We start from the raw sequence: 28,000 nt of genomic DNA, 5'->3' as shown, positions 1-28,000 counted from the left end.
GGGCAGAGGTGCTTCTCCTCCACAGACCTCCACTGTAAACGTGTACCAAACACTTTATTTTCACTGAAAAGGGTAACAAATTAAGAAAGTTGCGTATACAAACAGTTTGAACAAAATATTACAAGTGAACTTCTCAATACATACAGAATCCCACCCCCCACAACGTCGTGTCTCCCATTAACCGTGCTGCTATTTGGCTGTCTGAGGCATTTACTACCTGTATGCAGTGCACACCATCATCCATCCAATGCCGGTGAGGGAGGAGAGATTTTGATGTTAAAAAACAAACAGGAAAACCAAGAAAAATCTCTCTTCTGGTCACACACTAAAGCTTGAAATACAGTTTAAATTGTTCATAAAAAATAAACACAAATCAGTATTAAAAAAATATGTCTTCAGTACTGTCTACCAAACTAGAGATTCAGGCCTGCTTTTTCAGTCTTAATGGCAGAGCTGAGTGAGTGCACCGGGTCCAAATCAATCTGCAATGGGATTCCGAAGGGCCCCCTGCCCACCATGTAGATTTCAAATAATGCTTGCTAACTCTTCAGCTACAAGGAGGAACAGCAGAGAGGAAAGGCCAGCCGGAGGTGCTTCATTTATGAGCCAAAAATACCGAGTCATATTTAAGTATAAAAAGACAATGAGATCCACCCGGCTGCTAAGCAGTGCAGGGCTGAGCCTGCGCCGTGCACCTACCGCCGTAATGCCTGAACATGAATGGCTTTTCCTTTGGACAAGAACTTCACACAGCAGGAGAGATGGGAGAAGCAAAGAGAACTGGAGCCAGGATGCTGCACTTGAGGGGAGCTTGGATTGCAGCAAACGTCTAAAGATGGCTGGAAAAAATAAATAGAGAGGAGAGCAGGCAGAACTGAAGAAGGCAGCCAAGGAGAGCTGTAGGGGCTCTTCTGCTCTATGTGTGGCTCATCTGCATTCAGGCAAAGCCAAAGAGGTGGTGGATGCTTCCCCCTCTGTTACCTCCACCCATCACCTACCACGTTCTTGCTGGAAGGATGGCTGCAGAACACCACCAAGTGCACTTCCAGAGCTTTCAGGAGACCGCTGCTTTTTGCTCTTTTGAGCTGGTGCTTTGCTGTGTAACACAGCTCCGTTCACAAACCAAACTACTCCAAGGAAAAGCTGCAGCTTCTTTGCCCAACGCAGATAAAAGTTACTTCATTGGCCAAATGGCAGCTGTCCGAATAAAACCTCATTCTGCAAGGCAGCACGCTGCGTAGCATCGCGCTTCTACCAAACGTTTATTGAAAACATCACAGCGACTCTAGGAATACATTTGGTATATCATCTCCATCCAGGATTAAGAGGAAATCTTAAAAATATAAAGGTTGTAAATGCAGAGATCTTAATCCTGGGATAAGAAAGATTGAGGGAAAAAAAACAAACAACCCCACAGTCTTGAGTTAAAAAAATAAGAAAGAGAATTACTATTAAGACTTTGTCTTTAACTTCCTCCGCCTGAGGACCAGAGAAAGGATCCGCGTTCCCCCCTCAGTGTTTTTATTGCTTTCAGCTGTACGCTGCCAGGAATGGCTGAGTCAGCAAGTTACCTCTCTGGGTCGGCTTCAGCCCCACTGTTCGCTTTGGTGGCAGACGGAGGACACCCCCCACCCTTCCAGAAGGCAAGTCAGACTACTGAGAAATGGCTAACGGCGTATCGGCGCCTACAGCTCACTTGGCAAACCTGCCTGTTACACAGGGTTGCTCCTCTTGGGATATTCGTAACCCACGGAGAAAGAGAAGTTATTTGTCTGAAGTTAAGGCAGCAATAAATAGCAGAGGTACGCAAGGCTTGCCTTCGCCTCTCAAGGCAGGGCCGACTCGTCGGGTCTCAGTAAACACGCTTCTTTTTCAGCGAGGATTCTGCGTATCGGACTGCGGAGCCCTGAGCGTGCTGGCCAAGGTACTCCACCGGGCCAGGTTCTGGGGAGGCAACGAGGTACGAGGAGCCTCGCTTCTCACTTCTCGCCGGAGCCACCTAAGGGCAAGAAGAAAACAAGCGACACATGATCCAGAGCAACGGCATCAATAAATAAAGCTCCGGTCTGGGAACCAGCAAGGATCAGGAGCCAGCAACCAGCTCCAAATGCCCGCTGCTCTTGCTTCAGTCTGGTTATACACAGCTCATGAGTCAGTGGTTGTGCCCTTTCCCTAAAAACCGATCGTAAATGCACAGGTGCCTGGCTGTGCATGCATGTCGGGGAGGGCAAAGGGCTGGCAGGGCTGGTGCCCACACTGCAGGATGCGTGCTGAGAGGCAGCAGCCTCCTAGCCATGCTCTGGCCATCTTCACCCCTTAAAGCACATTGCCAGTGGGGCACCCCAAGCTCTCTTGATTTTCTTGAAGAAGAGCTGAACAGGTTAAGGTGTCCCAGCACTGCAAGCAGGGTGTTTGAGGACTTGTGCAGCCATGCCAAAGTGGGTTTGTGTTGCTGGCCACTTGCAGGCAGGAATTTACATGTGGAAATCAAGAGAAGGAGAGAACAGTAATACTGCTTTCAATCACTACTTGGACTGAGGTGCCTTACACTGATGTCCCAGAGCAGAGTTCTGGGGTAGGTAAAGGCCCAGTGCCCCACAGGGACACCAGGCTCACATTCAGCTCTTTGGGAGGTCTCACAGCAGGATATTACAACATCACACACAAAAGCACACAGTCCTAACAGCACCAAGCCTGTCTGGGAGCAGCCCGTGTGCCCTCCTCACCAAGACTTATGTTTTAGTTCTAGGAACGAGAGGAGCACCTCACTGTAAGTTATACTTCTGCTCTGCCTGTGCCAAGGGCTGCTCTCGCTCTGCCTTGTATGGCAGCCAGCACTGGGGCTGCACAGCGAGCTGCTCAGCATCACCTCAGTGCAGGCCTTCCTTCCCAGCTGAAAACAAATGGGAAGGCGGCAGCTTGTTCTCACCCCAGGCTTTCTCCGTGATGCTGTTAGAACATACCCAGTTTCCATCACATCACAACCATTGGAAACCAGAAAGCACAACCTGCACATGGGGAGTTTCACCCATTCAAGCCCTGCCTGCCTCTATCCTGAGAGGTGCCCCAGGCAGCCCACCAGGCCTTGCTGGCCACCCACAAGACACAGATTGCCACAGCTGCTCTGTATCTCCTCCAAGTACAACAACCTCACACCAAGCCTAAGCTCCTTGGCCTGCCTACCATGGCTTTTATCCATCGCATCCACCAAGAACTTGTATGTGAACTTGGGGCCATCACTTCTCACCCTATTGCTGTTCTCTGGGCCCACTTGGGGCTTCGGAGCCTCTTGGTTCCCATGCAGCCACTCGGTGGCAGCATAAGACAAACAGGGAGCACTTCCAGCAGCACAGGCTCACTGTTTCATGGTAGCAGCATTTCATACCCCACCAGCACAGGGTCCTGAAGCACCACACAGCCAATGGGAGGAGCAGCCAACACAGACAGGGAGAGAAGCAAAGTAATTCTCACCTCAAAGGCTTCATTTTCTAATTCATTGACTCTTGCTTGGGCAGAGTTACATGCCTGAGCATAATGCTGACACCACTGCTGAACAGCCTCCTATAAAGGAGGAGAAAACCTCTTCCCGTTAGCTACCTACTGAGATCACTTCAAATGAAAACAGTTTCTATGGCCCCATGGGACGTGAGGATAAATCAGAGGCAAAGCTCTCCAAGAAACATCAAAGCAGGTTTAACACCAATGATAAAGCTCAACTCAAACATTTAAAGCTAAGTTAAGTGCCTTGGAGATACACAAGGCACCGCTGCCTTGGCAGGGGGTTTAAGTGCAACATCCCTGCTGTAACAGGGAAGGGGCAGGCAGTATGAAGAGGTGAACAATGCCAAGTGGCATCTCTGGACCTAAGCCACATCACTGGAGCCATTTGTATGTCTACCTTGACATGTGACCCCCTCCTACCACAGAACAGACTCAAGCCCACTCACTTGCTACCCCCAAAATGTTTGGGGTGAGAGACTGCCTTGCCACCAGCCAAGGAGTGGAGCTCATTTCTGCTTGCCTAACGAGGGGTCAGAAACTCAAGGGAGGAGATGCTGAGACAGGGCAGGAGGAAAGCAAAGAACAAACAGGATGGGGATCTCACTGCACACCCAAGACATCTATGCAGAGCACCTATATTTGTATCTCTGCACTGACTAGTGATGGCCAATGAAAATAGAGAAATGTTGTTCCATGGTGTACCAATGTCTGCAAAATCCCACTAGAGGATCTTGAGGATGCTCACAGATCACACCCATGTCCATAAGAACTTGAAGGGAGGGTACAATGAGGATGGAGCCAGGCTTTTGCCAGCTGTGCCCTGTGCAGGCCCAGAAGGAGTTGGCAAAATCTGGAGCCCGGGAGCAATTCCTGCTCACCAGGGGGTGAGCTGCAGCACTGCTGAGCTGGGCAGTACTGGGACCAGAAGGGTGCTGGGGTCTCCTCCTTGGACATCTCCAAACCTGGATGCGGTGCTGGGCAGATGAACCCAGAGGTGCCCCCAACCTCATCCACGCTGTGATTCTGCATTGCTCTCAGAATTAGGACAAAATGATCTCCAGAGCAGCCCTCCAAGCACAACAGCTCTGATCACCAAATGGTAAGAATGAAGAAGAAATTCAGGCTGTGAATCCAGGCAAAGGCTACAGACATTCCCAAAGCTACACAACAACCTCTGCCACACAGAACATCCCCTTCTCTGGGACACAGAACATCCCCTTCTCTGGGATCAAGCCAAAGTTCAAGAAAGCTTTGAAACTGTCTTGGGAAGGGAAAAACTTTTGAAGAGAGACAAAAGCCAAACCAGGAGGTTTATGAGAACTGTTTAGTTGACTGCACTGAACTCAGGTTCTTAAGAAGCAAACTTCCCACAGTTACGACCCTGCAGCAGAATGCACTGAGGCTTTTTCTGACTGCAATCTACACCACTAAAAGGGAGAAGCCATCAGCGATGAGGATTTAGAGCGTTCACCCTGAGGAAAAGGGTGGGTTTGGCTGCAGGGAAGCCTAAGGACAGCTCGAGTGGGGTTCATGGCATTGGGCAATGCTGTTCAACTGCGTGCAGGGCTGTCAGCCCACACATACCAAAGGAGTGCACTGAGAGTACGGAGCAGCTCGGGCAGGGATCTCTGAGCAGCCTGTCATAAATCCTGCTGCCACAGCTCCAGGTGACAAACCACTCATCAGAAGGAAGTGCTGCAACACAACGTACCTGCGTGTACTCCCCGTGCTGTTGAGCGTAATTAAAGTAATTTTCCATTGCATGTTGTGATGCGGTTCCCTGAGACACAGCAGCATCCACGATGTTGTTGGACAGTCCGCTCTGCTGTGGTGGACTCGAGGCTTTGCTGGCAATTGCTGTTTGTAACAAAGTGAGTAGGCACAGTTCATGCAAACAGCATAAATTGGATTGCACTCTCATACAGCAATGGTCTGGGGTTATAACAGCAATCTGCTGCTTCCTATCAGATTGTGCTTAAAACTAATCAGTGCCATGAATAATTTAAAGGATTTCTAGAAGGTTATCTACATCAGCTTGTCCATCAACTCTGAAAATGTCCCCTCCTCACAGAGACAGGACAGATCACATTGCAATTTTAAGGCAGAATTCAAGATTTTGGTATGTTGTGGCCACTGGAATCACCTGCTAAACACAACAGTGATTTGCCACATTCTGGTTGAGGAAACGTTCCAATACAACTGCTGAATGTCTGCTTACCTGGAAGACAGATACCAGGCAACACACTTGCCAAATTCAAGTAGGGGTTGGTACTAAGGCGGATTTCTTTTGGCGGTTCTCCTAGCAGAGAAGTCTGTTTCTTTGAAGGAGGCTGTGAAATAATGGAATAGATCAGTACACATTGTAGTCTAACATCTGTCAGAAATAGGACAAGCATCCCAGCATGATTTTGAACAAAGCTCAGCTTGTTCTGGATAAACTTTTAAAACAAATACCGGGGACAACAATCTGGACGTGCTGCCTACATGTTTTTCTTGACAAATGATTGTGTAGGAATGTTTCCCTTCAGACTCTACGTTACTGAAGGATATTAAACAGCCACCACCACCTTTTGCATTCAAGTAAATGAACACTAATCACTCCAGATTAGGGAGGCAGCGTTCTGTCTGTGGCCAAGACAAAGTCAGCTCTGGTCACCCAGAGTCAAAAGCAAGTGAAGGACAAATGAACCCCAAACTGGAGAGATGACACCGTCCTCAATCTGCCATTATAACACATCTTACCCATCACCCTATTTATAAACCCTTACTTGAAAAGAGGGAAATGTTAATGAGTGGAAATGAAGCATCAGAACTGAGTCACTTCTCCATGCCGCCAGCAGTGCTTTCTTCCCTCCGAGGGGCCACGAAGGGCACCCACCAGCACTGCATCCCCCTGCCAGGGAAGGGCTCTCAGAAGAGAGATCATCTGCAGCCACAGACAAACAGTGCGATATGGGAGAAAAGCAAAGCTCATTCCGAGGGAAAAACCATTGCCAGCAGCTGCTGTTTTCAATAACTGAGCGGCTGGGTGGGACAAAACATCACATTAATCACACAGCGTTCAGGAAAACAGCAGAAATGAGGATGAGACAAGCAGCGATGGCAAGCTGCATAGCCTGCCTGGGATGACATGGCTCCGAGATGTTTACACAGCATCCTAACCTACACTTAGCCTGCTCCTTTCTTCAAAGCTCATTAAAGAAAAAAAACAATCCACCCCTTTTCAGTAAACTGGTATTAAATCACCATCTCAAAAACCAAACACAAAAGAGGCGCTTGGGGTGGGATGGTGGCTCAGTATCAAGGATCAGGACCAGGGTGACTTGCTGTGGAAGAGATACTTGCTAATTGGGCCACCTCTCTACTGATGCAGAAAAGAAACTATCACATCTACAGGGATTTTCCTGATAAATGCTGTATTTGCTCATTGAAACAATTGGAATATAGAACCATAGAATGGTTTGGATTGGAAGGGACCTTTAAGATCACCTAGTTCCAACCCCATGCTATAGGCAGGGATATCTAGACTTCTAATCATTTAACCACATTCCCATTTCACTAGAGGAAGCACTGAACTAACATCCTGATTTTATGTGTGCTGCGTGTTTTATCCCTGTGTATCCAATCATAGGTAAAACTCCACTTTATTACGGTAAAACGGGATTTTAAAGGCGTCCTTTCTGAAGTAGGATCAAAGCTGTCTAACTGACACCAATGCTGCCTCCGGTCTGATCATGGCAGTTGTGTCAAAAATACCAAAGGAAAAGTGAGATAGGATGCAAATTAAGCAAGAAAACATCAAAATACACATGTATATCATTAAGAAAAAATGTAACTGCACAGACCAGATTCTGTTAATGACAGGATATGCTGATAAAACATCAGAGGACCATTTTAGCTCAGGTTAAATCCTGTGTCATCCCCCCCTGCCTTCATGGGAATGAATATTAAAACTAATTTTAGATGAAGGAGGTGTCAGCTGTGGCTAAGGGGATACAGAGCTCACATGGAAAATTAACATACACACACAGTCATTTGTATATATACACCATCTGGAAATCCAAAGGTCCTATACTGTGCCAGTGCAATTGCTCCTGATTAGTCATGAAATTCAACCACAAGTTCAGTTTTCAGTGTTTAAAAGGGACACCACCCTTGAGATAATTTCATCATCAAATACTAGGAAGCATACACACGGACAAAATAAACCCTCCAGCGCTGTAAAAAGATTCCTTTGTTAATTCATTTGGACCACCAAAGAGCATTATTGTTCTCTCTCTATAATTCATAACTGAAACGACCTCAAAATGTCTCATGAATGATCCTGTGATCTAACAGATTCTACGGTGAGGAAATACAAGGAGGAGCTGCAGTTCACACTCAAGGTTAAGAAGAGCACTTGAAGTTAAGAGATGAGAAGCAGCAGGAGAAGAGCACCAGCACTATCTGTACGCAGCCTTCCTTACCCCCAAAGTTGTGTCAGTGCTTTTCAGTTGGTTCGGTTGATTCTGTTGCTTGGCGTGGCCGGCCCGCAAGGCTCCTGCAGCAATGTTGGTTACACTCTGATGATACGGCTGCGATCCCGAGACGACCCCTTCAGCAGTCAGTGCTTTATCCGGGGCATTATTTTGCCCTGCTATGGCTTGTCCAACAATGTGCTGATTTGGAAAGAATGGCAACAAGCCCATCCCTGCTGCTGCTGCTGCTGTTTGAATTGGAGGCAGATTAGAAGCTGCAGTCAACCATAAATGGAGAAACTTTTCTGTTAGACAGGATTCATCAGTACTTTTTGCTGGTGGTTTTTATTAAGTGATCCAAAAAACACGTAGAGATCTACTTTACAGCTATCACAGAACACTGACTTCTGGTTATAGCCTCTGCCATCTCAGGAGCAAACTGTATCCAAAGTTAATTCCATAAAAGAAAAGCCCGAGTTCTCTCATTAATGCTTATCAGAACCAGCTACACTCCTTCAAAAAACTTAGGAACAACATCCTTAGAGGATCCTGTGCAGGAATGCAGGGAAAAGCCTCCAACTTTGACCTGTGTTAGTACAATTCTTCACACATAGAACATCTAGAACACGCTCTCTGAGATTAAGATCCAGGCATGCAGAATGTGTTTCTTCTTGTTTCCCAAAGAAGAAAGCTTTTCCCTGCTCCTGGCTACTACCATCAATCAAGCTGCCTGTAAAACTGCAGAGTATCTGGCTCTCAGTGAGGAAAAAGAAAGATGTTCTAATCATAACTCATCTTTCCTTATAGAAACTGAGGGCATCACTAGTGCAGGAAGTGGCATTCGGAGCTGGTATCTGCCACAGATTGGAAATTAAAGCTCTCCTGCCTAAAGAACTGAATGCAAGACAACTATCTGCAGTGCTCCTTCAGCTACTCAGGCGTATCTTCTTCGAAACAGAAAACCCTGGAACTCTGAATAAAAGCATATTCCACGTGTGCTAAACCTGTAGTAACTGAACAAGCAAAGTTTTCAGCTGTCTGCAAACATTCAACAAATGCAACAGTGTACTCTTTCTTCCTTGAGTAAACATATGAGAGAATCCAGGCAACAAAGCAAGGCATTTCAAGTTCAAATGGCCATAACCTGCTGGATCAGCAGGCAGAAGACAGCTGTATAGCAATATATCTTGTTAACCTGCGTAATTCTATAGCTAGATGACTTGGACTATTGTCCAGCTCTAAGCCTACCTTCCTGTCAAGTAACAAGGTTCAAACATAGTTTGCTTTTGGCAGTGTGGGAGAAAGGAAGGTGCTTCATTTCAAGCTGAGCATTTGTACTGATTTGGTATGAAATAAAAGGTCATTTACACTTGAGAGCTTCTCCACGGGTTCCCATGCCTGAACTCACTGATGGCATTACCCCTATTCCCAGCACTGTCTGTAGCAGCATCGTTGGAGGCTCTCCCAGCAAACCTGGTTTCTGTAAGGAAGAATAGAAAGCCATGTAAATGACTAAAACCTGTCTGCAGGTAGTTCTTACAACTTCCACACTCAGTTAATCTTTTTACATACACTAAGCAGTTCAATGTTACTAGATGGAAAAAAATAAAAGAATACAACTATTTATCAATTCTAAGAATGCTCAAAGACAGCTGCAATTAAAGTGATGACCTTACACTATTGGCCTGGATGTTCTCCATCTTCATCAGCTGCTGCTGTGGCAATGGGAGGTGAGCAGGGCTCTGCAGTAGCAAGTTACTCGTATTGCCCAGAATTGAATTCTGTGAAATGAGCACAATTGTCAGTTAGCAGTCATGGAAAACAGCATGTTCCCCAAACATTTTCAGATGGGGAGTTTTGAGTTCTGCTAACAGAAATTCAAATTATTTTCTGAATGAACACAACAAATGGAAGCAGCTATTTCCTCCACAGAACTAAATCAGAATCACTGAGGTTGGAAAAGACTCCTGGTTCATTCACACAAACTGACTTCAAGTTCTTTCAGCCTCTTTGCTCTTTTTTCACCTTACAACCACAAACACAAGCACGTCTTCTGATGGCTTCTAACAAAACAAGAGTGCACTCCAAATAGAATCTAGACTCCACTGATGCCCTTTTAAGCCAGCAAGGAAACCTACCCATGCCTGAAGCCTGTGCAGACAGACAAAGCAGAGATGGAGAGCTACCTACAGCATGCCAATATGAAAGATGAGACAAGGACTGCAGCGGATTACGAGCTGTATGAATAAGGACTTCATTGTTTGTTAATGTTTGCATCGTGCCTTGCATTGCGTTTCTAATACATAATCTCCACCAAACATCTGCACAGCTCCCAGGACTCCGCTACAATTGGCAGGGACTCTCAATCCTCACTTTGCTGCTGCCAAACAGTATCATTACTTTCAAAGAGCAACAGCCACAAGTTTATTTTCCCCCTTCTATTGGGACCTACCTACATAAACCTCTTCTCCATGAAACATTAAAAAGAATGTCTTCCAATAAACAGCTCAGAAGATGACAATTTGTTAGCACTATGATTTATACAGTTCACAAAATACTAGTATTTTTTGGTCAAAATTCCTGGAATGCTGGTTGCCATCACAGCTGAAACACCTCAGCAAGAGCCTTGGGGGCACCACGATCAGACGCTGCCACTGCTATATCCCATGCTTTGTGCTTAGGCTCCAAGGAAAACTTATGCCCACTCTGAATCCCAAGAACACACAGTATTGCAGTCTTGGAATTTCTTGACAGCAGCTCCCAAGAGTGATCTGCCAGGCAGAACAGGAGCTGCTCTACAGACCTTTCTGTATGACAGTGAATGACTGTGTCAAATCACAACCAGCGTAGCCTTCCTTGCTGCCCAAAATTTCCTAGACAGCACGTTCAGCATGACCAGGTAAAGAAGCTAAAGTCAAAAAGAAGCTCTCGGGCTTTGCATATCTTACGGTCTCCTGCAACACTCCTTTCATGCTCTGATTGTATCTCTGTGTAATGAGGCCAAACCTTTCCATTAGCCTTCTATTAAAAAAAAAAAATCCTTCAATTTCTTCAGCTCTTTAAAAACTGTAACATTACACCAAATACAGTATCTTATGAGCTACAGTGTTGGATACTGGAGTAAGAAACACGTAGTTTAACACAAAGAGCCCATATATACATTAGTTCTGCATCTGCTATTTTAACTGTGCCAGTGATTTCCAGGCTGATCGCTATCACCAATGCCAATGCATGTTCCTTCTAAACTTCGTTACACCAATAAAGACGTATTAGTTCAACTGGAAGACATTCAGAAACAAGGATCCGATCGGTTAGATCCCTCAGACTCCTCTTGGTTAACAAGGAATTAGTGAACAGCTGGATGAGTTTGGAAAACACATCACTGTGAAAGTTCAAACTGCATCGTTTTGGCTCACGATAACCAGAACTAAGAGAATTTGCAACAAACCAGTTAGGAGTCACACTACCTCTGGGCTTGAAGAAGTACTGCACAAATAACCCACTTGGTCACATTTCTCTCCATTCAATCTCTTTTTTTAATCAGCTATTCTAAAAAGCTGTTCTAGAGATAAGCTAAGAATATTGTACCCATCCATTAAGTTGCTATACACAGCTCTTAAAACAAAACAAGAACAATATACAGAGGAAACTCAACCAGCGTGTAGCTGGGGGGGTAAAGGGAGAGTCAAGTCAGGACAGTGTCTGCACACTCCATTTCAACACAGTAACAACAGTGACCTGGTTCTTTGCCTACTGAGAATACTCTGAAATAAGTAACTGAATAACAGAAAAATGTGTCTCATAGAAGGGACTAAGATAATCAAATCACTGCCAATAAAATTCTGATTACCAGATCAGGTTTGGAGATAATTAATAGACAGGGAGCCCCCTGGAAGAGAATTAAGACATGGAAGTCTATCCAAAGAGAAAGCACTAAGTTGTTTGGCTGCAGAACTCTAAGCCAAAACCATTGGATCATCATCAATCACACTGTTAGCTGTGTAGAACATGCCTCTCTCCAGCTGTGATTAGAAAACATTCACACTGCCTTCCAAAGAAGCAGAGATTCTCCAAGAAAGGGCTGCAGTAACTAAATATACCAATGGAAAATGCCATTTACATACAAGAAGTACAAGCAAATCATGGTGGTATTTTTCATTGCACAGTTCATCCAATGGGACAAAAGTCTTTCTTTAAGATCTGTGCTGTGTTTGCCAAAAGAACTAATAACACTCTGGACTTTACTTTTAAATGGGAATTTCTGAAACAGCAGAAAGAGTAAGTAAAAGCGGTACTCAAAGGTACTTAAAAACAATCCCCTCTGTTGGCATTGAAGGTAAAGCTGGCTCTTGGCAGAGCTGGAGAAATGAGAGCCCGAAGCAGCCTGCTGGCCACAAGAACTGCTGCAGGGCCGGGCTGTGCCTGTGGGCGCTGCTCCAATCACAAGTTCATCCCCAATGACCCTTGCAAAATTTCTGGAGTCAGTATGGAAGTCTGATCTAATTTACACTACTTCCAGATACTCTGAAAACACCTGAAGCAGCCGGCAGCCTTGTTTTATTTTCTTTTTTTTAGACTGAGGAGTAACATTTGCAATTCCTATTTTTATGGCCTACATAGCACACTTCAGTTCTTTCAAGCTTTAAAATAAAAACACTTCCAGCGATGCAAAGCTTCTTGGCTTGAAGACAAAACAGTCTCTGTATGAAGCACATACAGGCAGCTGGGAGAGAAATGGATGTGAGACCCCAGACCTCTGAATTAAGAGGCTTTTTGTCAGTGGTCTCTATGCCAGCAGGTGTTAGCAGATAGAAGCATCAGGTAAGATAAACCAAGTCACTTGTGGACAGCAAGCACAGTCTGCTCTAACATCACCCACCAGACAGCGAGTTGTTGCTTCATTCATTCTTCCGTGTTTTGAAAGGTTGCTTTAGTAAGAGAGCTTGACTTTAGCTGGAAGCTTTTGAAACCAGATTCTGAAATACTCATTTTCATGCCGAGATCTCTGGAGATGTGTGTTTTGACACCTACCTGGTGGACTTTGTTCAGCTGCAGGAAAGGAGGGTTGACTGCTGTGTTCATAAGGTGAGGCAAACCTGCTGCTGCTCCCAGAACTCCTTCAGAAACAAGACAAGAGTTGCAGCACCTTTATAAGTCAGGCAAGTAATCGCCTTTGTAACAGTTATTCTGTAATTTTTACATTTGGTTCCTACAAAACTTTCTGGCACACTAAGGGTCGCTACAATGAACCTTTCCATACAGTCATCTTTGATCTGCAGTCAACAGCAATCAGAGATCAAACGTACTTGCATGGAACTCTGGAGCTGATGTTTTGCTCAGAGAGGCAGAACTGCTGCAGCTGGTTGCCAGGCAGGGACTCCCCATGCTATTTTTGTTTTTATATCTTCTGATGTTATTGTTAAAATGGAAAAGCAGAAGCAGTACAGTGTTTTTGGAACAAATTCAGCTGTCCGCCACCTGAGACTTCAAATTATCTGCTCCTGTTCCTTATGCTGCCCCTCCTACTTTCTCTATCTGCAATATGGCAACTGCTTTTACTACATTTGCCCACAGCCACCCTAATGGAAGGCAGGGAAATGATTCTGGCTGTTGCTGCTCTTACTGCTGGGTACAGCTATGGCAGCACACCTGTGAGAAATGGCCTCTAGACCTGAATCGAGAAGAGAAACACTCAGGCTGCAACATTCAGATCTCCAATCAGATTTAAACATGCAACCGTAACGATGTCTGTGAAGGATGCTTGTTTTAAGCCTCATTTTAACTGATGCTGGGAGACCTCAGAGTGACACTGAGGACCTTTTTAGGTAACACTTGCTCTACCCAGACAGCATAGTGTACCAAACCACCTCTGGCTTCTGAATTGGCATCTACACAGACATCCTGAAGCTGTCTGCACAGATTCTAAAAGAGCTGCTGTTTCCCTCCTCTGCTGGAAGTCTTCACTAAAAACGGGGTTTTGTTTTAAACCCACTGTAACACAGCTTACCAGGTTTGACAGCGTGTCCACGCAGCTGGGGCTGCAGCAGGATTTGCAGCATTGCTGGATTGTTAAAACTTTTCATAATCTGCACCGGATTCGGCTCTGGAAGCAATCCTTTCCTATTGTTCCTCATCTCAAATGGAGAGATAGAAAGATGTTAAAAACGGGAGACAGCAACGCATCCATCAACATCCCTGAATAAATGCTGTTTCCTTGAACAAGGTATCCTAAAGAGGGAAGTTTGGACATGCACATCCTACACCTGAACAATTCACTCTTCCTTTTTGTCCCACATAGCTAACGGATGCTGCATCAGCACTGCCTTGACTTCTCTGGGTTTCTACTCACACACGTCCTCCATTGCTCTCTAACAGAACTAACAGCACCCGGATGCCTTCGCTCTATCTCAAGTCTTTTAGAGTAGCCAAATAAGAACAATTTCTCTGGCAGAAAACTAAAGTTAATAACATCCCAGAGCTCTGCAAGTATTACCTTATATATCTTCCAGCTTTGCCTCCTTGCAATAGATGGCCGTGCTTTGCTTAGGAAGGAGACTGAACTGGGCTGACTGGTTAAAAGAAGCCAACACACAACAAAACCCAAGCAGCTAACACTTCCAAAGGCCTGGCTACGTTTCCTAAAGCAAAGCAGCTGAACGCCTTAGAGACAGCCCAGCTTGCTCGAGGTGTAACAAACCCATCCTGAAAACAGTTGTGCAAAACCTTACCATCCTCTGTGCTGCGATAAGCGCTGCTAGCGTGCTTCTGCCCGGCGCTCCTGGGGCACAGTATGACACCTGCACTCTCCTCCCTTTGATCACCGTGCCATCCATCGCCTCCTGCACTTTCTCGGCCTGCTCTGCAGTTTCATACTCGATCACTGCAAAGTCACCAATGCAACTATCTTCATCCTGAGCAAACTGCAACAACATTTCACAACACGATTCAACAAAGCGCAGAATTTCAGGAACTGTCTTGAAATGTTTTCACCTGCAGACTGCTCTGCTAACAGCCGAGGGATGATAACATCTGCCCAAATTAGTGCTGTTTCTTTTTGAAACGTTCTAAGCATAAGATAAGCATCATGGCTTCTCATTAGACATGCTGTGTTTGTTGTGTCTCCTTGAATTACCACCATAACTTTCATCTCATCTCGTGGAGAACCTGAATTATGAAACAGTTAATTTACATAATGAAAAAGATGGGAAGGAGAATTTCAACACAGCCACGTGCTACGTGGCTTTTGTTTGGTTTTATTATTATCACTTTGCAGGAGAAGAATGACAGACTCTTTACTACACTAACAGAAATGTCATTCATTAGACTACATGACAGCTGCTGAACCACGCAACGCTGCGCATTCTGCTGCTGTATTCTGCCTTGTAGGAGGGTCTGAAGTCTGTGGTTGAACACAGTGCCAACACAGAAGATGCCAGACTGAGCAATCAAGCAGGCTGCAAAGAGGCTTACTTGTCAAACAATGCTCTGCCCTTTGTTTGCAGAGTTTTTATAGCAGAATGAGCAGATTTAAATCCAACAGAACAAAACAAGAGGGTGAAAAGGGAGGCTGTAAAGCTTAGGCAAAAATATCCAGCCCACAGCTTAGCTTCACTGGTAAAGACACCAAGCATCTATGAAAACATTGGTTTGCCACTACAGAACTTACTGCAGTTATAGAGAAAGGAATGAGTTTTACTTGTGCACTTTGCTGTAGCAAAGCAGAAGATAACACATTCCTCTAAGTCCTAGGAAATGTTGTCTGAAAACCACATATCACACAGAATCACACAGAACTGTGATATCAGCACTTGGATTCAGCTGCTCCTCATAGGACATTTCTATTTGCAACACAGGAGAAATCAAGTTGACTACAAAAATGATAGCTTAGGAAAAAAATGAAATAAATCAGAAAAACAGCTATCCAGATTTCAGCTGATTTTCTTCATAGCATCTGGTAGGACGCTATGCTTTGGCTTTAGGAAAGAAACAACAGCAATGTTTTAGTTGTTGCTGAGCAGGGCAGCACGGAGCCAAGGACATTTCCACTTTTCAGCTCCTTGTGCTGCCCTACCAGTGGGGGTGCTGAGACACGAGGAGCTGGGAGATCCCAACTGGGGCAGCTGACGTACACTGACCAAAGGGATATTCCATCCCATCCAGCGTACAGGGCTGTGGGGAGCTGGCCAGGGGCTGTTTGGGGACTGGTTGGATATCAGTCATTGGGTAGTGAGCTAACACACTGTGCATCTCTTGTTTTGTATATTATTATACATATTATTACTTCTATTACGTTCCTTTTCTGTCTCAGTGCATAGTTTTTCACCTCAACCTATCTGTTCTATTTGCTCTACCTTCACCCTCCACTCTGCCCTCTCCATAGGGCTGCTTCCCCTGCCAGGGCAGAGCCTCCCTTACCTATCAGCAGTGCCAGGAGACACGAGGGACAGCTCAGAACACACCACACATCCATTCTCTGAGAGTTACTGGGAATAGATCTTAAACCATCATAAGTAACTACTTTTCTTCTGCTATCTGCTTCTACTATCTATCTGTTACACAGTGAATTTATACAAGTTCTAGGTAGTATGACACATACCTTCTTGGGTATATTTCTGTCTGGATGCCTATTTTATGAAATAAATACCTGTTAATTCCTATCCTTATAGAAACACATTTTTAGTGCCATTTCCTGACATAGTATAAACGCAAGCATATGCTCCTCATCTACATGAAGCGTGACTCATGTATTGTTATAATTAAAGAGAGAAGGTAAATGTCAATTGTCAATTGCCTTTAGCTGCACAGCAGAATGGTGTTGCTGAAGACGATCTTTATCAAAGAAGCATATTTGTCTTTGAATTTCCTCATTTTAAAAGAACACTGAGAAATTGCCGGGGGATCCGATAACAGCCTCAGGATAATCTGAGGGCTGGAAATATGCCCCAAACTAAAAGACTTCACAGCATCAATATGTTCAGCTAATTAAAAGAAAGCTGAGCAAGTGACTGGATTACAGCATGTAATGCATTCTCTCAAGAAGAAAATAGTGGGGAGCAAAGGCTCCTCAACCTTGTAATCACTGAAGTGAAGCAGAAGCTGGAAATGTTCAACTGTGGAAACATGCAGAAGTACAAAAGAACGAGGGATGGGCACTTATTTGCCATTTATTCACCTCCTGGTATATCTGCATCAAACAAATATGAAGATATGCTTTAACTGACTGAGGCTCTAAACAGCTCTAGGGAAATGTGATGGCCAACAGGTGGTCAGACTAGACAGCCTAATGGGCCTTCTCCTCTTAGACACTGAAAGCCTCTAGTTACTGATCCTTGAAGCTAATCCCTGAGCAGCCTTCCAAGACACTCAAGGAAACAAAAAACAAGTGAAATCATACCCAAGTGCATGACCACAGACAAAGCTTTCTTTCTATGGCCTGTCTATGCTGATCTGGCCTGCAACACTTCTACAAGCAACATGTCATGGTCTAGTATCTCAGACAAAAACCTTTATGCTTGCAAAGGCTAGAAAGGATCTCTCTCTTCTGTGCCTGTAAGTTGCACTTCCATCACTGGCAAGTCCAGTGGCTCCAAGACTCCAGCTTTCCCATTTAGGGAAAAGCACTTTATGGATACATACATACACACGTATGCATCTCCTACACGAAACACTGCACTTAACGGTATTCATTCTCAGGCTTGCTTTACTGAACAATAAAACCATCAGCAATATTCACTTTAAAAGCCCTTTAAAATATTTCTAAAATGATATTCAATAAAATATATGGGAGAGGGATGTGTTAGAAACATTTTAGTGGTGATTAGCAGGAGTGGTCTGCACAATTCCCAGGTGGCACATCCAGTCAACGCAAGCTCGTTCCAGTAACGTCTGTACCACTCCACATACTGCAATGCACACTCATTCACAGCTTAAATGAAAAATACAAGACAGGCAAGCAAGGCAGGACGCAAATAGAGAGATTTAAATCACAACTTTCATCTCCCAAAAGGCATAAACTCAACATACCTGGCAGAATACAGGTTTATACTGTAGAGAGAAAGCCTGCAACAGTTCTTTTGAATCAGAGCAGTCCTTTTGCAATTTATCTACACAAAGGCACTTGGAGTGTATTAGATTTGTAGTCAGCTGGTTCACATCCATCCACTGTGCAAAGAGAGTGCTCTCGTCTAACTGTTTCCCCAGAAGTTCCAGTCTCGCCTTTGCAGCAGAGTCCTTCTTCATGTATTCCACAAATCCATAGCCCTTGGAATGGCCAGTAACTTCATTATAGACCAAAAAGCACCTCTCAACGTTGCCATAAGCACGCACGAGTTCTTCAAACTCTTCCAACGTAAATGAAATAGGCAAATTGGTAATGCACAGCAAAGCATCTGTTGGCTGCAGTTGCACAGATATTTCTTTTCCTCGAAGGGAGTACTGGTGAAACTTCTGAATTGCATTTTGAGCCTGTTCTCCATTTAACAGAGTAACAAATGCTGAAAGAGACCAAGAAATGTTGCATTACTTATTACTTTGAAAGTAAACAGCGTAGCCCACCTCCTCTAAGAAAAGCCAACGCAAAACACACCAGTGGAAGTCATAATCCTGTCCCTACCTCATCACTCTACTGGACAGATCTAATGAGATGTCCATGCCTGTCCCCCAGCCATGGACAAAGGCAGGTCAGCACCCTTCCCTGCTGGGCAGCCATGGGATGAGCCACACGCAGGCTCCTGATATAAGGCCTGGTGATGTTGTGGCCACGCTGCTGTGGGCTGGATGCTGGCCCAGGATGGCTGCCTCCTCATCACGGGGCTGGGGAATGCTGGGCAGAGAAGCAGGGCTGCCTGTGGCAATGGGGGGTAGCTGCTCTGCCTGCTTGACAACCTTGACCACTGCTAAGCCTTGTTGGCATGGATGTTCCAAGATGGATGACGCGGTCCTTGCTGTCCAACTACTGGTTTTGAAGGCAACAGAGGATGGGGAGCTGGGGCACGAGGCTGGGACAGCCCTTGGGAGGGTAACAGGGGCTGCACCCAAAATCAGGCTGCTGTTTCTCCTTCCTTTGAGAGCCACAGCCTCAGATGTGGATGTGTTTGCACAGCAGAATGCTCCCATCCCCCCACTCCTCACCACTCAGCTGGAGACTGAGGACATTTTACACTTCCCATCCTTTGGATGCATAAAATGGAAAGCTGATTCTGCACATGTGTCTAGAATGAACTTCTTTGTGAAGAGCTCCACATTTTTAAAACATTCTAGCCTGAAAATGAATCGAGATGGGAAAGTTAACCCACAGAAGGCATCAATGGTTATCCATTCATATTTTCCTCTCAGGTTTCATTCTCAATCCTTCAAATACCATCCTTTAAGAGGCTGTGCCACACCAAAGAAACACCACGGTCCTGGAAGTAGCTTCACTGGGGGTAGAAACACCACAGGACAGCTCTGCTTGCTGCAGGCTGTGCTGTGGCCTGGGGTGGCCCGCAGCCTGCCAAGCACCAATGTTGCACTGGTGGGATGTGGGCCACCAAAATGCATCCAAACTGGTGCAAACACAACCCTCCCTGCATCTCTTGGAGACAGAGCATGAAGCTTTTTCCATCTGCAGTTTGCTGCCGGTACTCAGGATGAGGATGGAAATCAAGGAGCCCAGTCAGAAAGGTCCAAAGAGATGAAACAACAGTAACAATACTCAGGCCAGGAAACTTGTCTGAAACCACAGCCCGAAAATTGCGCTAACCACGTTTTCTGATTCTACATCCAAATTTGGAGTCTGTTGTCCTGAATCGAGTATAAACAACACTTTCCTCCTCACTGCACAATTATCACTTTTGTAAGAATAACACAAGCCAAAAAAACACAAAGCGATCCCGAACCTCAGGGCAGCACAGAGTTCATTGCTGTAAATCACATCTCCCAGCACAGTTACTGAGGTGATACTTTTCAGTTATTTTTTTCTCCTCTTTAAGACGGCATTTTAAGTACAATGTTCTGCCTCTTTTCCTACCCGTGACCACACTGCGACTCCGGGCAGATTTCTGCCAGTCACAGCAAAACACACCGCACTGAAACACAACCGCTTCCTGAAATTCAACTCCAGGAAGCTCTGGTTGCAAGATTATTCTTTAAACAGAAAACATCTTTCATTCCAGATCACCTATTAATCATCTGTTTCTCCTACCATCATCGCTGCACTTGCGGGGGAAAAAAAAGCCAACCCAAATGAGCTGTAAGATGGCGCTGTTCAGAGGCAGAAATGCTAATATTTTCTTTCCTATTTAAATAACCAGGAGTTACAACCATCTAAAGGAAGGTTTCTAAGTAGAATGTAAACATTCACAGGGTGTTCTAAAGCAAGCTCTAATCTGGCTGTAGCTCCAACTACAAACTAGAAAACATCAGTGAGGCAAAGGTGCCAAATGTAATACTTGAGATGTCAGCCCAAGGGAACATGGTTACACCTCCTGAAGCTGTTAGCTTGAACAAACAGAGCAATACATTTGCAATGGGCTTTACAATTTGCAGTACTGGTAATCAGATAAAGATGAGGTGGCGTGGAAATCGGCAGTCTGGCTCTCAAAGAGATTAAAACATTCCCTGGCAATCTACATCACTCTGCGAGCCAGTGTTCTGACACTGCATCACATATTTCTGTAACAGCACAATACCTGGTATTCTAGGAACAGTTCCATAGAAGATAGGGATAAAAGACAACTAATTTTAAAATGGCTCTTAGCTTTTTTTAGCTAAAAACGTTGCTTTGTTTTTCTCGTGAAAATCTTTGTTTTTACTTGGGAAGATCTCAGATCTCATGGGGAACATCTACAGAGCTCTACAAGGTTCCAGTTAGGTTCACTGGACAGAGTGAGACACAAACAGTTCACGCTAAATAAGCACATCCATCACCACAGAGAGGTGACAGCCCACATGGCTTCACTACGGGCAAACTGTGCCTTGTGGCTTTCTATGACAGTATTATGATGTTGGTGAACAAGGGAAGAGCAACTGGTGCCATCTACATGGGCTGGTGCACAGCATCTGACACTGCCCCACACCAAATCTTTGTCTCCACACTAGAGAGAGATGCATGGGAGGGACGTACCACTTGTGGCTAAGGCTGGATGGCCACATTTTAAGGGTTGTGGTCAACAGTTCGATGTCCAGATTGAGACTGGTGACAAATGGTGTCTCTCAAGGGTCAGTACTGGGACTGGTACCATTTAACATCCCTGTTGGTGACATGGATGGTGTAATTGAGTGCACCCTCAGCAATTCTGCCAATGACATCAAGCTGAGCGGCACAATTGGTACAGGAGGCTGGGGATGCCATCCAGAGGGACATGGACAGGCTGGAGACATGGGCCCATATGAACCTCATGGAGGCCAAGTGCACCTGGGATGGAACAATCCCAAGCACAAATCCAGGTTGGGGAGAGAGCAGCCTGACAGCAGCCCTGAGGAGAAGGACCACAATGGGCCAACCTGTTTCTCACTGCCACCAGTGGAGTTTTCAATTCTTCAGTGGATTCAGAAGAGGCTGAAAAAACATTCAACCAAAAATGACCCAGAAAGGCAATCAGGCTGTGAGCCACCAGACACATCAGTGGCTCCATACACAGCAGAGGACGTTCCTCACTACTTCCATCACAGAACTGAAATGCATTATACTGGAAGATTTCAAGTTCTTACCTGTTCTTTTATTTCTGTCCACATAACAATACTTTATTTCATAATCTTTAAATAAGTCGTGGATTTCCTGGAAGAGAAAAGCACAAGTAACATCAGCTAAATAATTCACCAGATCAAATGCATAAGTGTACAAATTCAGCTTCACTTTTTAAACAAAACTTTCCCAATACACATAAAATCTCACCATAGAAACGCTATCAAATATTTGTTTGCAGAAGAGCTGGTTACGCTCTGCAGCAATGTTTTTATCTCCTGCAAAGAGCTGCCTTACTGGATGTGATTGAATCTCTCTCCCTTGTACAGTCACATAAGCAGAAGGTGCTGATTTGCCTTTGGGTAAAGACATATAACACCACAGTTCATTAACCAGCTGTACTTTTGAGAAAGTCTTTCTTTGCCTTTACAGTTTCAGGCAGACATGAGATATCAGCAACATCACATTGTGCAGCTTACCAAGGGCAGACAACGCTGCCACAAAACGCAACAGCTGCTTTAGTTTCCTCTGACTGCTCAGGTTCACCTCAGGAGTTTTTTGCTCACTTAATAATGAATATTCTTTCAAGCAGCAGTGAATCCTGGCCAGAGCACTCTGTGTAAAGGATCCTCTGCCAATTACTGCCCAGGCATCTGATGGAGAATCAACCCCAAGGGCACTGTTTGCTCCCATAAAATAAAAGGGAAAGAGCGGGGGAGAGGGAGAAGGGGGTAGGAGTGACCCTAAGAGCTGTGTTAGTTTGATTTCACTGCTCCCCAGCATGAGCATGAAGTTCACATGCCCCACAAATGCCACACTCAGCAGCAAGAATGCAGATTTGGGCATGAATCACCCCAAATGAGCAGCATCTCAGACATGTTTATTGCTTCAACTGGGTCTCCTACACTGCAGCAAGGCCAGCTGAGTAACAAAACAATCAACAAATGTTGTCTGAAAGCTCCACTGCAGCCCCCTGGCAGGACAGCAGCCTGCCCGCCAGCACACTAATTCAATACCTGCAGCCTGGAGGTTAATTGGGTTCTCCTGACTGCTATCAGGTGCACACCTTTTAGTCCAGGGAACGCCGGTCTCTAGTTTCACTAGCTAACAGCTGTCAAGCTCTGCATTAATAAAACAGGAGAGTGTTTCTTGAGCCACCAGCCATCCTGATCAGATGTGGTGAGGATACAGTTTCTGAACAGCAAAACGAGCCAGGCAGACTGCAGAGACTGATGATGGTGGGTGGGAGGCTTGGCTGCCCCACTGACAACTGGAGGGCAGCCCGACTCAGCCGTGAGCAGAGATGGTTTTGCATACCAAGATTCGTGCAGCTCAGCTCCACCGTGGCACTGGAGGCAGCCAAGCAAGTATTTCTGTCCTGCTCAGACAAAGGGCGACGTGTTTATCTCTTCTCACTTCTTCTCTTACAAGAGTAACGTGGAACGTTTTATATGGTGGATATGAAACTTGGCACCCCTGTGAGTCTTTCATGAGCTCAATGATTTCCCAAAAACTGTCTGAAATTAAAACAGCGATGGAGAATAGCCTGCAGCAAACTTATCTGCATGGGATAACTGTGAGCTCCCGTGTTGAAAACAACAAGAGCACAATGAAGCCTTAAAACGAGAACCCAAAGTAAGCTGAAGAATGTAAAGAAAGCACTGGCAGGACTTAGGGGTGACATGCACAGGTGGGGGCACAGCAGCTCTCCCTCCCTATGCAGTACTCCAGCAAAGGTGTTTCGCACATCTGGACCATGTGAGACAAGGCACAAACAAAACTCTTACACTAATACGTGCTCCTTCAAATTCAGCAGATATTTAGATATCAGCGTACACAGTTTAAGATCCTTCATAATATTTTCTGAAGCACTAAGCCAGCTTTACAGCTTGTGGCCAATGCAACAGAGCAGCTCAGGCACTTCTCTAAATCTTACCCTGTCTTTCAACTGGAAAGGAACGGAGGCTGTTTCCATCTTAATTTCACTTAATGGCACACACCAAAGGCCCCCAGGGGAAGCATCTTGTCCCAGTCCCACATCCCAGCAGTGAGCAGGGCATGGGGCAGCCAGTCCCCAGGGGCAGGAGCTCTGCACCACGAGCTGAGAGGCAGCCCCACAGCACCCAGCTGTCACTGAGCCTTCAGCTTCCCTACCAGTGGAAAAGCTGGTTGATCTAAGCACTGGGAAAAATCACATTCGTAATAAGAAAATAAACAGAGTTAGCAGGAAAAGCAAAGCTAAGTACATCCAAGGGGGGTTTAAGAGAAAGCATCCATAAATATAGGCTAGACACACTTTAAAGTATGTTATTTAAAGTTATGCAAATTAAGTTAAAGCATGATATGTTAGAAGGCCAGTGGTATCCTGAGGTGCATTAAAAAGTGTGGCCAGCAGGGTGAGGAAGGTGAACCCCCCCATCTACTCTGCCCTGGAGAGGCCACATTTGTATACTGTACCCATACTGAGCCCAATTCTGGGCTCCCCATGTCAAATCAGACAGTGATATCTTAGAGGGGATGCAGTGCATGGCCACAAAGGTGATAAAGGGCCCAGAGCATCTCCTGCATGAGGAAAGGCCGAGTAACCTGGGCCTGCTCACCTGGGGAAAAGACTGAGGGGGGATCTGATTATTTTTATAAATACCTAAAGGGAGGTGGGATGCACACGGATGAGGCCAGGCTCTTCTCAGTGCTGTGCAGTGACAGGACAAGGGGTAATGGCCTTTTTGTTTGAGGACTGACTTCCACATCAGTAAGACCAGGCCCTCCAAAGGTTATTAATGCTATAATATACACAAATATGGTCATTAGGACAGGAGAAGAGCAACTTCATAGACCTGAGATGGGCAGGGAATGAAATGAATATTTTCCCAATCTCCAGGAGTTGTGCTGGTGTGTTGATAAGAGGAATGCTATGGGAATGGAAATGAATGTCATCATCCTGGGCACAGCACGGTGTATGGGTGCTAAAGGAAAGCAAAAACATCACACCCCAAACACAAATCAAACCTCTACCTGGGTTGGACTACATCAGTTTCTTATCAATACCTACACATTTTATTCCTCCTTAGGTTCCATCATACCATAATCTACAGGACATGAAAGTAATTGAGCAGCTCCACTTTGCTTCCTGTCCTGCACTACAGCAGAACATCTCTTTCACTTTGTGTCCTCAGACACTAAAGGAGAAAAGCAGAACCCCACTAAAACACAGCTGCATTCAAAGACAACCAGGTGCAGCCAAGAGCTGATTGAAAACAGGTGCAACCTCATTCCACGCCACTGATTCCTGAGCTGCAAAGGGGGAATCAAAGAGCAAAGGGTCCTTTTGGTCATCCACCCCCAGCAGAGAAGAGAGAACATCGTCCTGCTAATTCTAGAAGCAGTTCCAAGGGATTCTAACTGGACACACTGCTGGCTTCTATCTCATTTAGAAGCTAATGCTTCTCTGGGAGTTAATCAGACATAGATGGCAAAGCAGTGACCCTGAAAAATGAATGGGTTGGGGAGATCAAGAACAGTTCTTCTAATCAGAATAATCCAAAACAACAAAATATACAAAAGCTGATTTACCTTACAAAACTCCAACAGAATGAAGCTGCCTGTGTTTAGTATGGCCCACCTTCACTTGCACAGGCCGAAGTTACGGGCATCTCTTTCACAATGAAGTACTGAAGTGATCACTTCCCTCCCTCCTGCTGTGACCCAGGGCACTCAGAGCAGTGGAACACAGCTTCAAGGACCTTCCCTTTGCAATTGTAGCTTTTGTTATTGACGTGCATTAGCCCATTCATCGCAGCTGATGGCTCAGGGAGGTGCCAGCTGGCCACTGAGCAGCACGAAAACAAGCACCTACAGCAAAGCCTACCTTGGAGTCTCTTTGCAAAGATCCTTGATTGGAACCTCTGTCCCACCACAACGCTGCATCTAATGCTAATACCAATGCCCACCAGGACAGACCCTCCATTGGCATCTTGAGAAGCCTGACACCACTGGGACAATCTTGCCCATCCTAACACAGAGCATCACAAACCAGCGCCCTGCCACGACTCCCTGGGTCCTCCCTACTGCCCTTCATCCTACTGGGGAGGTGAAGGGACGAGAGCACTTCCCCATCACTGCAAGAAGAAATAGAAGCCAGTGGAGCACGTTGTAGAAGGCTGTGGGAGGAGGGAAAACTGTGGTCTGGACTGGCAGCCTCTGCTGCCCCAGTACCTTTAGAACTGAACTGCATTCAGAACAATCCCTGGGGACCCCATGGCACGGCTTGTTACCAGACTCCATGTCTCCCAAGCAGGAAGACCAGATTGAGAGAAGACAGAATGCCTGGTAAGCACAACAAACACTACACCGAGTTGTAGTGCAGCTTTTCTTGCCACGGCTCTGTTGTAGAAATACCTTCTTCCGCAAGAGAACTGCCTGGAACAACACTAACCCAGCCAAGAACGCGTTTGCAAACTGAACTATAAAACCCAAAGCAGAAAGAAGCTCCTCAGTGTGATTCTGCCTTTGGTCCTGGACATCCTTAGCTGTGCTGAGGGACAGCCACCCTGAACCTCAGATCTGTCTGTGACCTGACAACTAAGGCACATTATTCTGCAGCTTTGAGTCATTTTGTTAGTGCTTTTTAACTATTAAACTCCCACAGAACTCCAGAGGTGACCGAAAATTGCAAGTACAATAATAAATGAGGAAGTTAATATGTAGCTACAATTGGCACAAGATCGTGGCTTATCTAACTTCACCTGGAAGGAAAATCAGAGCGCTGTTGTATCACTGAAGATGATGAACCTTGTGACAAAAGGCACCTCCTCCAATCGGATCCACACCAGCTAAAGAGTTTCTTCTCACTTGGAAACTATTTTGCTAAGTCTCGGCCTTACCTTTCACACTGCAACAACAACCGACAGCAAACCCAGCATCCCACTGAGTGGAGGTGAATAATTACAGTGATGAAATCCCATTCTGGAACACCTGACTGCGTTTTCACGACGTTCACCCCCTCCACGCTGCAGAACAAACCGGCTGGGTGGCAGTATTTTATCTCTAAAATACTACTTGGCTAAGCAAGAAGCAAAGAGCCCAGCAGAGCCCTCCACACAGCACCTACGAGGGGTGTTAGTTTGACTCGAGCAATCTTAAGCTGTGGTAGCACACAACAGCTGAGGACAGGGATGCACTTAAGCTGTGCCAGGACAGAAGCTTCTCCCTCAGCACTCATTGCAAGTCACCAAAACAGAAAGCCAAGCTTCCCAAATGCCTGGTTGCCAAACTGTCCCTTCCTGCCACCGCTCCCTTGGGAGAGTGCGACTATGCAGCATGCACCACGATGGCTTCCAGGCACACCAGCTGTATTTCTTCACCAGAGCACAGTGAACCGTGGGTGCCCCATCCCTGGATACCTGCGATGCCACAGCTGGGCCCTGAGCAGCCTCCCCTGGTGTGACACACACCTGGATGGCCTCGGGGCTCCATCCCAACCCGCTGATCCCAGGTGGGGCTGCATGGCCCAGCAGCAGGCTCCCACCCCGATCAGGGCGGTAAGCTTCCTGCCGGCTTCTCGAGGAGACACGGGGATTAACAGCGTTTCTCAAGCCGCAAGTTCCCGAGCCCTTCCTACAGGCGAACCCCCTCGGGCTGCTATAAATAGAGGTGAAGCTCTACGTGTAAATCATCGCTCGGCACCTCGTGAAATCCTCATTTCCACACCTGCCATCGCCTCCAACCCAAAGGCTCCAGCAGCGGAGCACAGCGCGCTGCGCTGCGGCACATGGTCACCGAAACGAAGGGACGGAGCCTCGCTGCGGGGCGATGGGGAACAGGGCGGAGGGCAGGGCGGCTCGGAGCGGTCCGTGCAGGTGCTGATCGCGGCCCGACCCGCAGCACACAGCGGTGCAGTGAGTCGCCATCGTTCCACAAAGCGCCAATAACGCGAGCGGAACTTTCCGGCTCCGTGAAGCCGCCCCCGCCGCTCGCCCCCCCCGCCCTCCCGGCACATCCACCCCGCGATGCGCTCCGTGCTGCCTCGCGCCGCAGCACCGAACCGCCCAAAGCGATGCGGTCCCGAAGCGGCCGGAGCAGCCGATCGGAGCCCCGGGGCCGCTCTTTGTTGCGGAGGGCAGCGGCAGCCCCTCGGCTTCCCGCCCGGCTGCCGGAGCCGGCCGTACCTGGCTGCTGCTCTCGGCCGGCAGGTTCCGCAGCAGGATCTTGCGCCGGTTGCTCAGCTCCCGCCGTGTGGCCGCCAGCCGCCTCGACACCTCCTCGCTGCCCAGCGGCGCCGGCCGAGCCCCGCGCGGCGCTGGAGGCGGCGGCTCTGCGGGCAGCCCCGCTCCGCGCTCGGCTGCCGCCGCCATCTTGCAGAGCCGCCCGGCCGAGCGGG

General features: G+C 46.4%; 1 protein-coding gene across 8 annotated transcripts; it reads right to left on the bottom strand.

Annotated features, from left to right (window-relative positions):
* Positions 1 to 35: 35 nt before the first annotated feature.
* On the bottom strand, positions 36 to 28,000 carry RAVER2 (ribonucleoprotein, PTB binding 2). Of its 8 annotated transcripts, none has more exons than XM_015870748.3 (12): positions 27,789 to 28,000; positions 21,648 to 21,714; positions 17,982 to 18,451; positions 14,687 to 14,878; positions 13,966 to 14,092; positions 12,990 to 13,075; positions 9,635 to 9,739; positions 9,327 to 9,438; positions 7,968 to 8,233; positions 5,720 to 5,831; positions 5,213 to 5,358; positions 36 to 1,999 (listed from the first exon to the last, which is right to left on the bottom strand). In XM_015870748.3, exons 1-12 carry the CDS (start codon positions 27,972 to 27,974, stop codon positions 1,853 to 1,855), a joined length of 2,016 nt encoding a protein of 671 aa, XP_015726234.2. In that variant the 5' UTR covers positions 27,975 to 28,000; the 3' UTR covers positions 36 to 1,852. The 8 variants fall into 8 exon arrangements, with proteins under 8 accessions (XP_015726234.2, XP_015726235.2, XP_015726236.2 ...); XM_015870749.3 differs by having other exon boundaries at positions 7,968 to 8,206; XM_015870750.3 differs by having other exon boundaries at positions 7,968 to 8,203.

This window comes from Coturnix japonica, chromosome 11 (genome assembly GCF_054131305.1).
Source record: "Coturnix japonica strain WE chromosome 11, WE-NBRP24, whole genome shotgun sequence".
NCBI lineage: Eukaryota > Metazoa > Chordata > Aves > Galliformes > Phasianidae > Coturnix > Coturnix japonica.
This window is presented reverse-complemented; position numbering and strand designations above follow the sequence as displayed.

Coding starts and splice junctions, on each gene's coding strand:
- RAVER2 (XM_015870748.3), bottom strand. CDS start 27,974: ATGGCGGCGGCAGCCGAGCGCGGAGCGGGGCTGCCCGCAGAGCCGCCG. Junction 14,093..14,686: donor TTATCGCAGCACAGAGGATG/GTAAGGTTTTGC, acceptor TCTCCATTTGAG/ATGAGGAACAATAGGAAAGG. Junction 13,076..13,965: donor TGGACACGCTGTCAAACCTG/GTAAGCTGTGTT, acceptor TTGTTTCTGAAG/GAGTTCTGGGAGCAGCAGCA.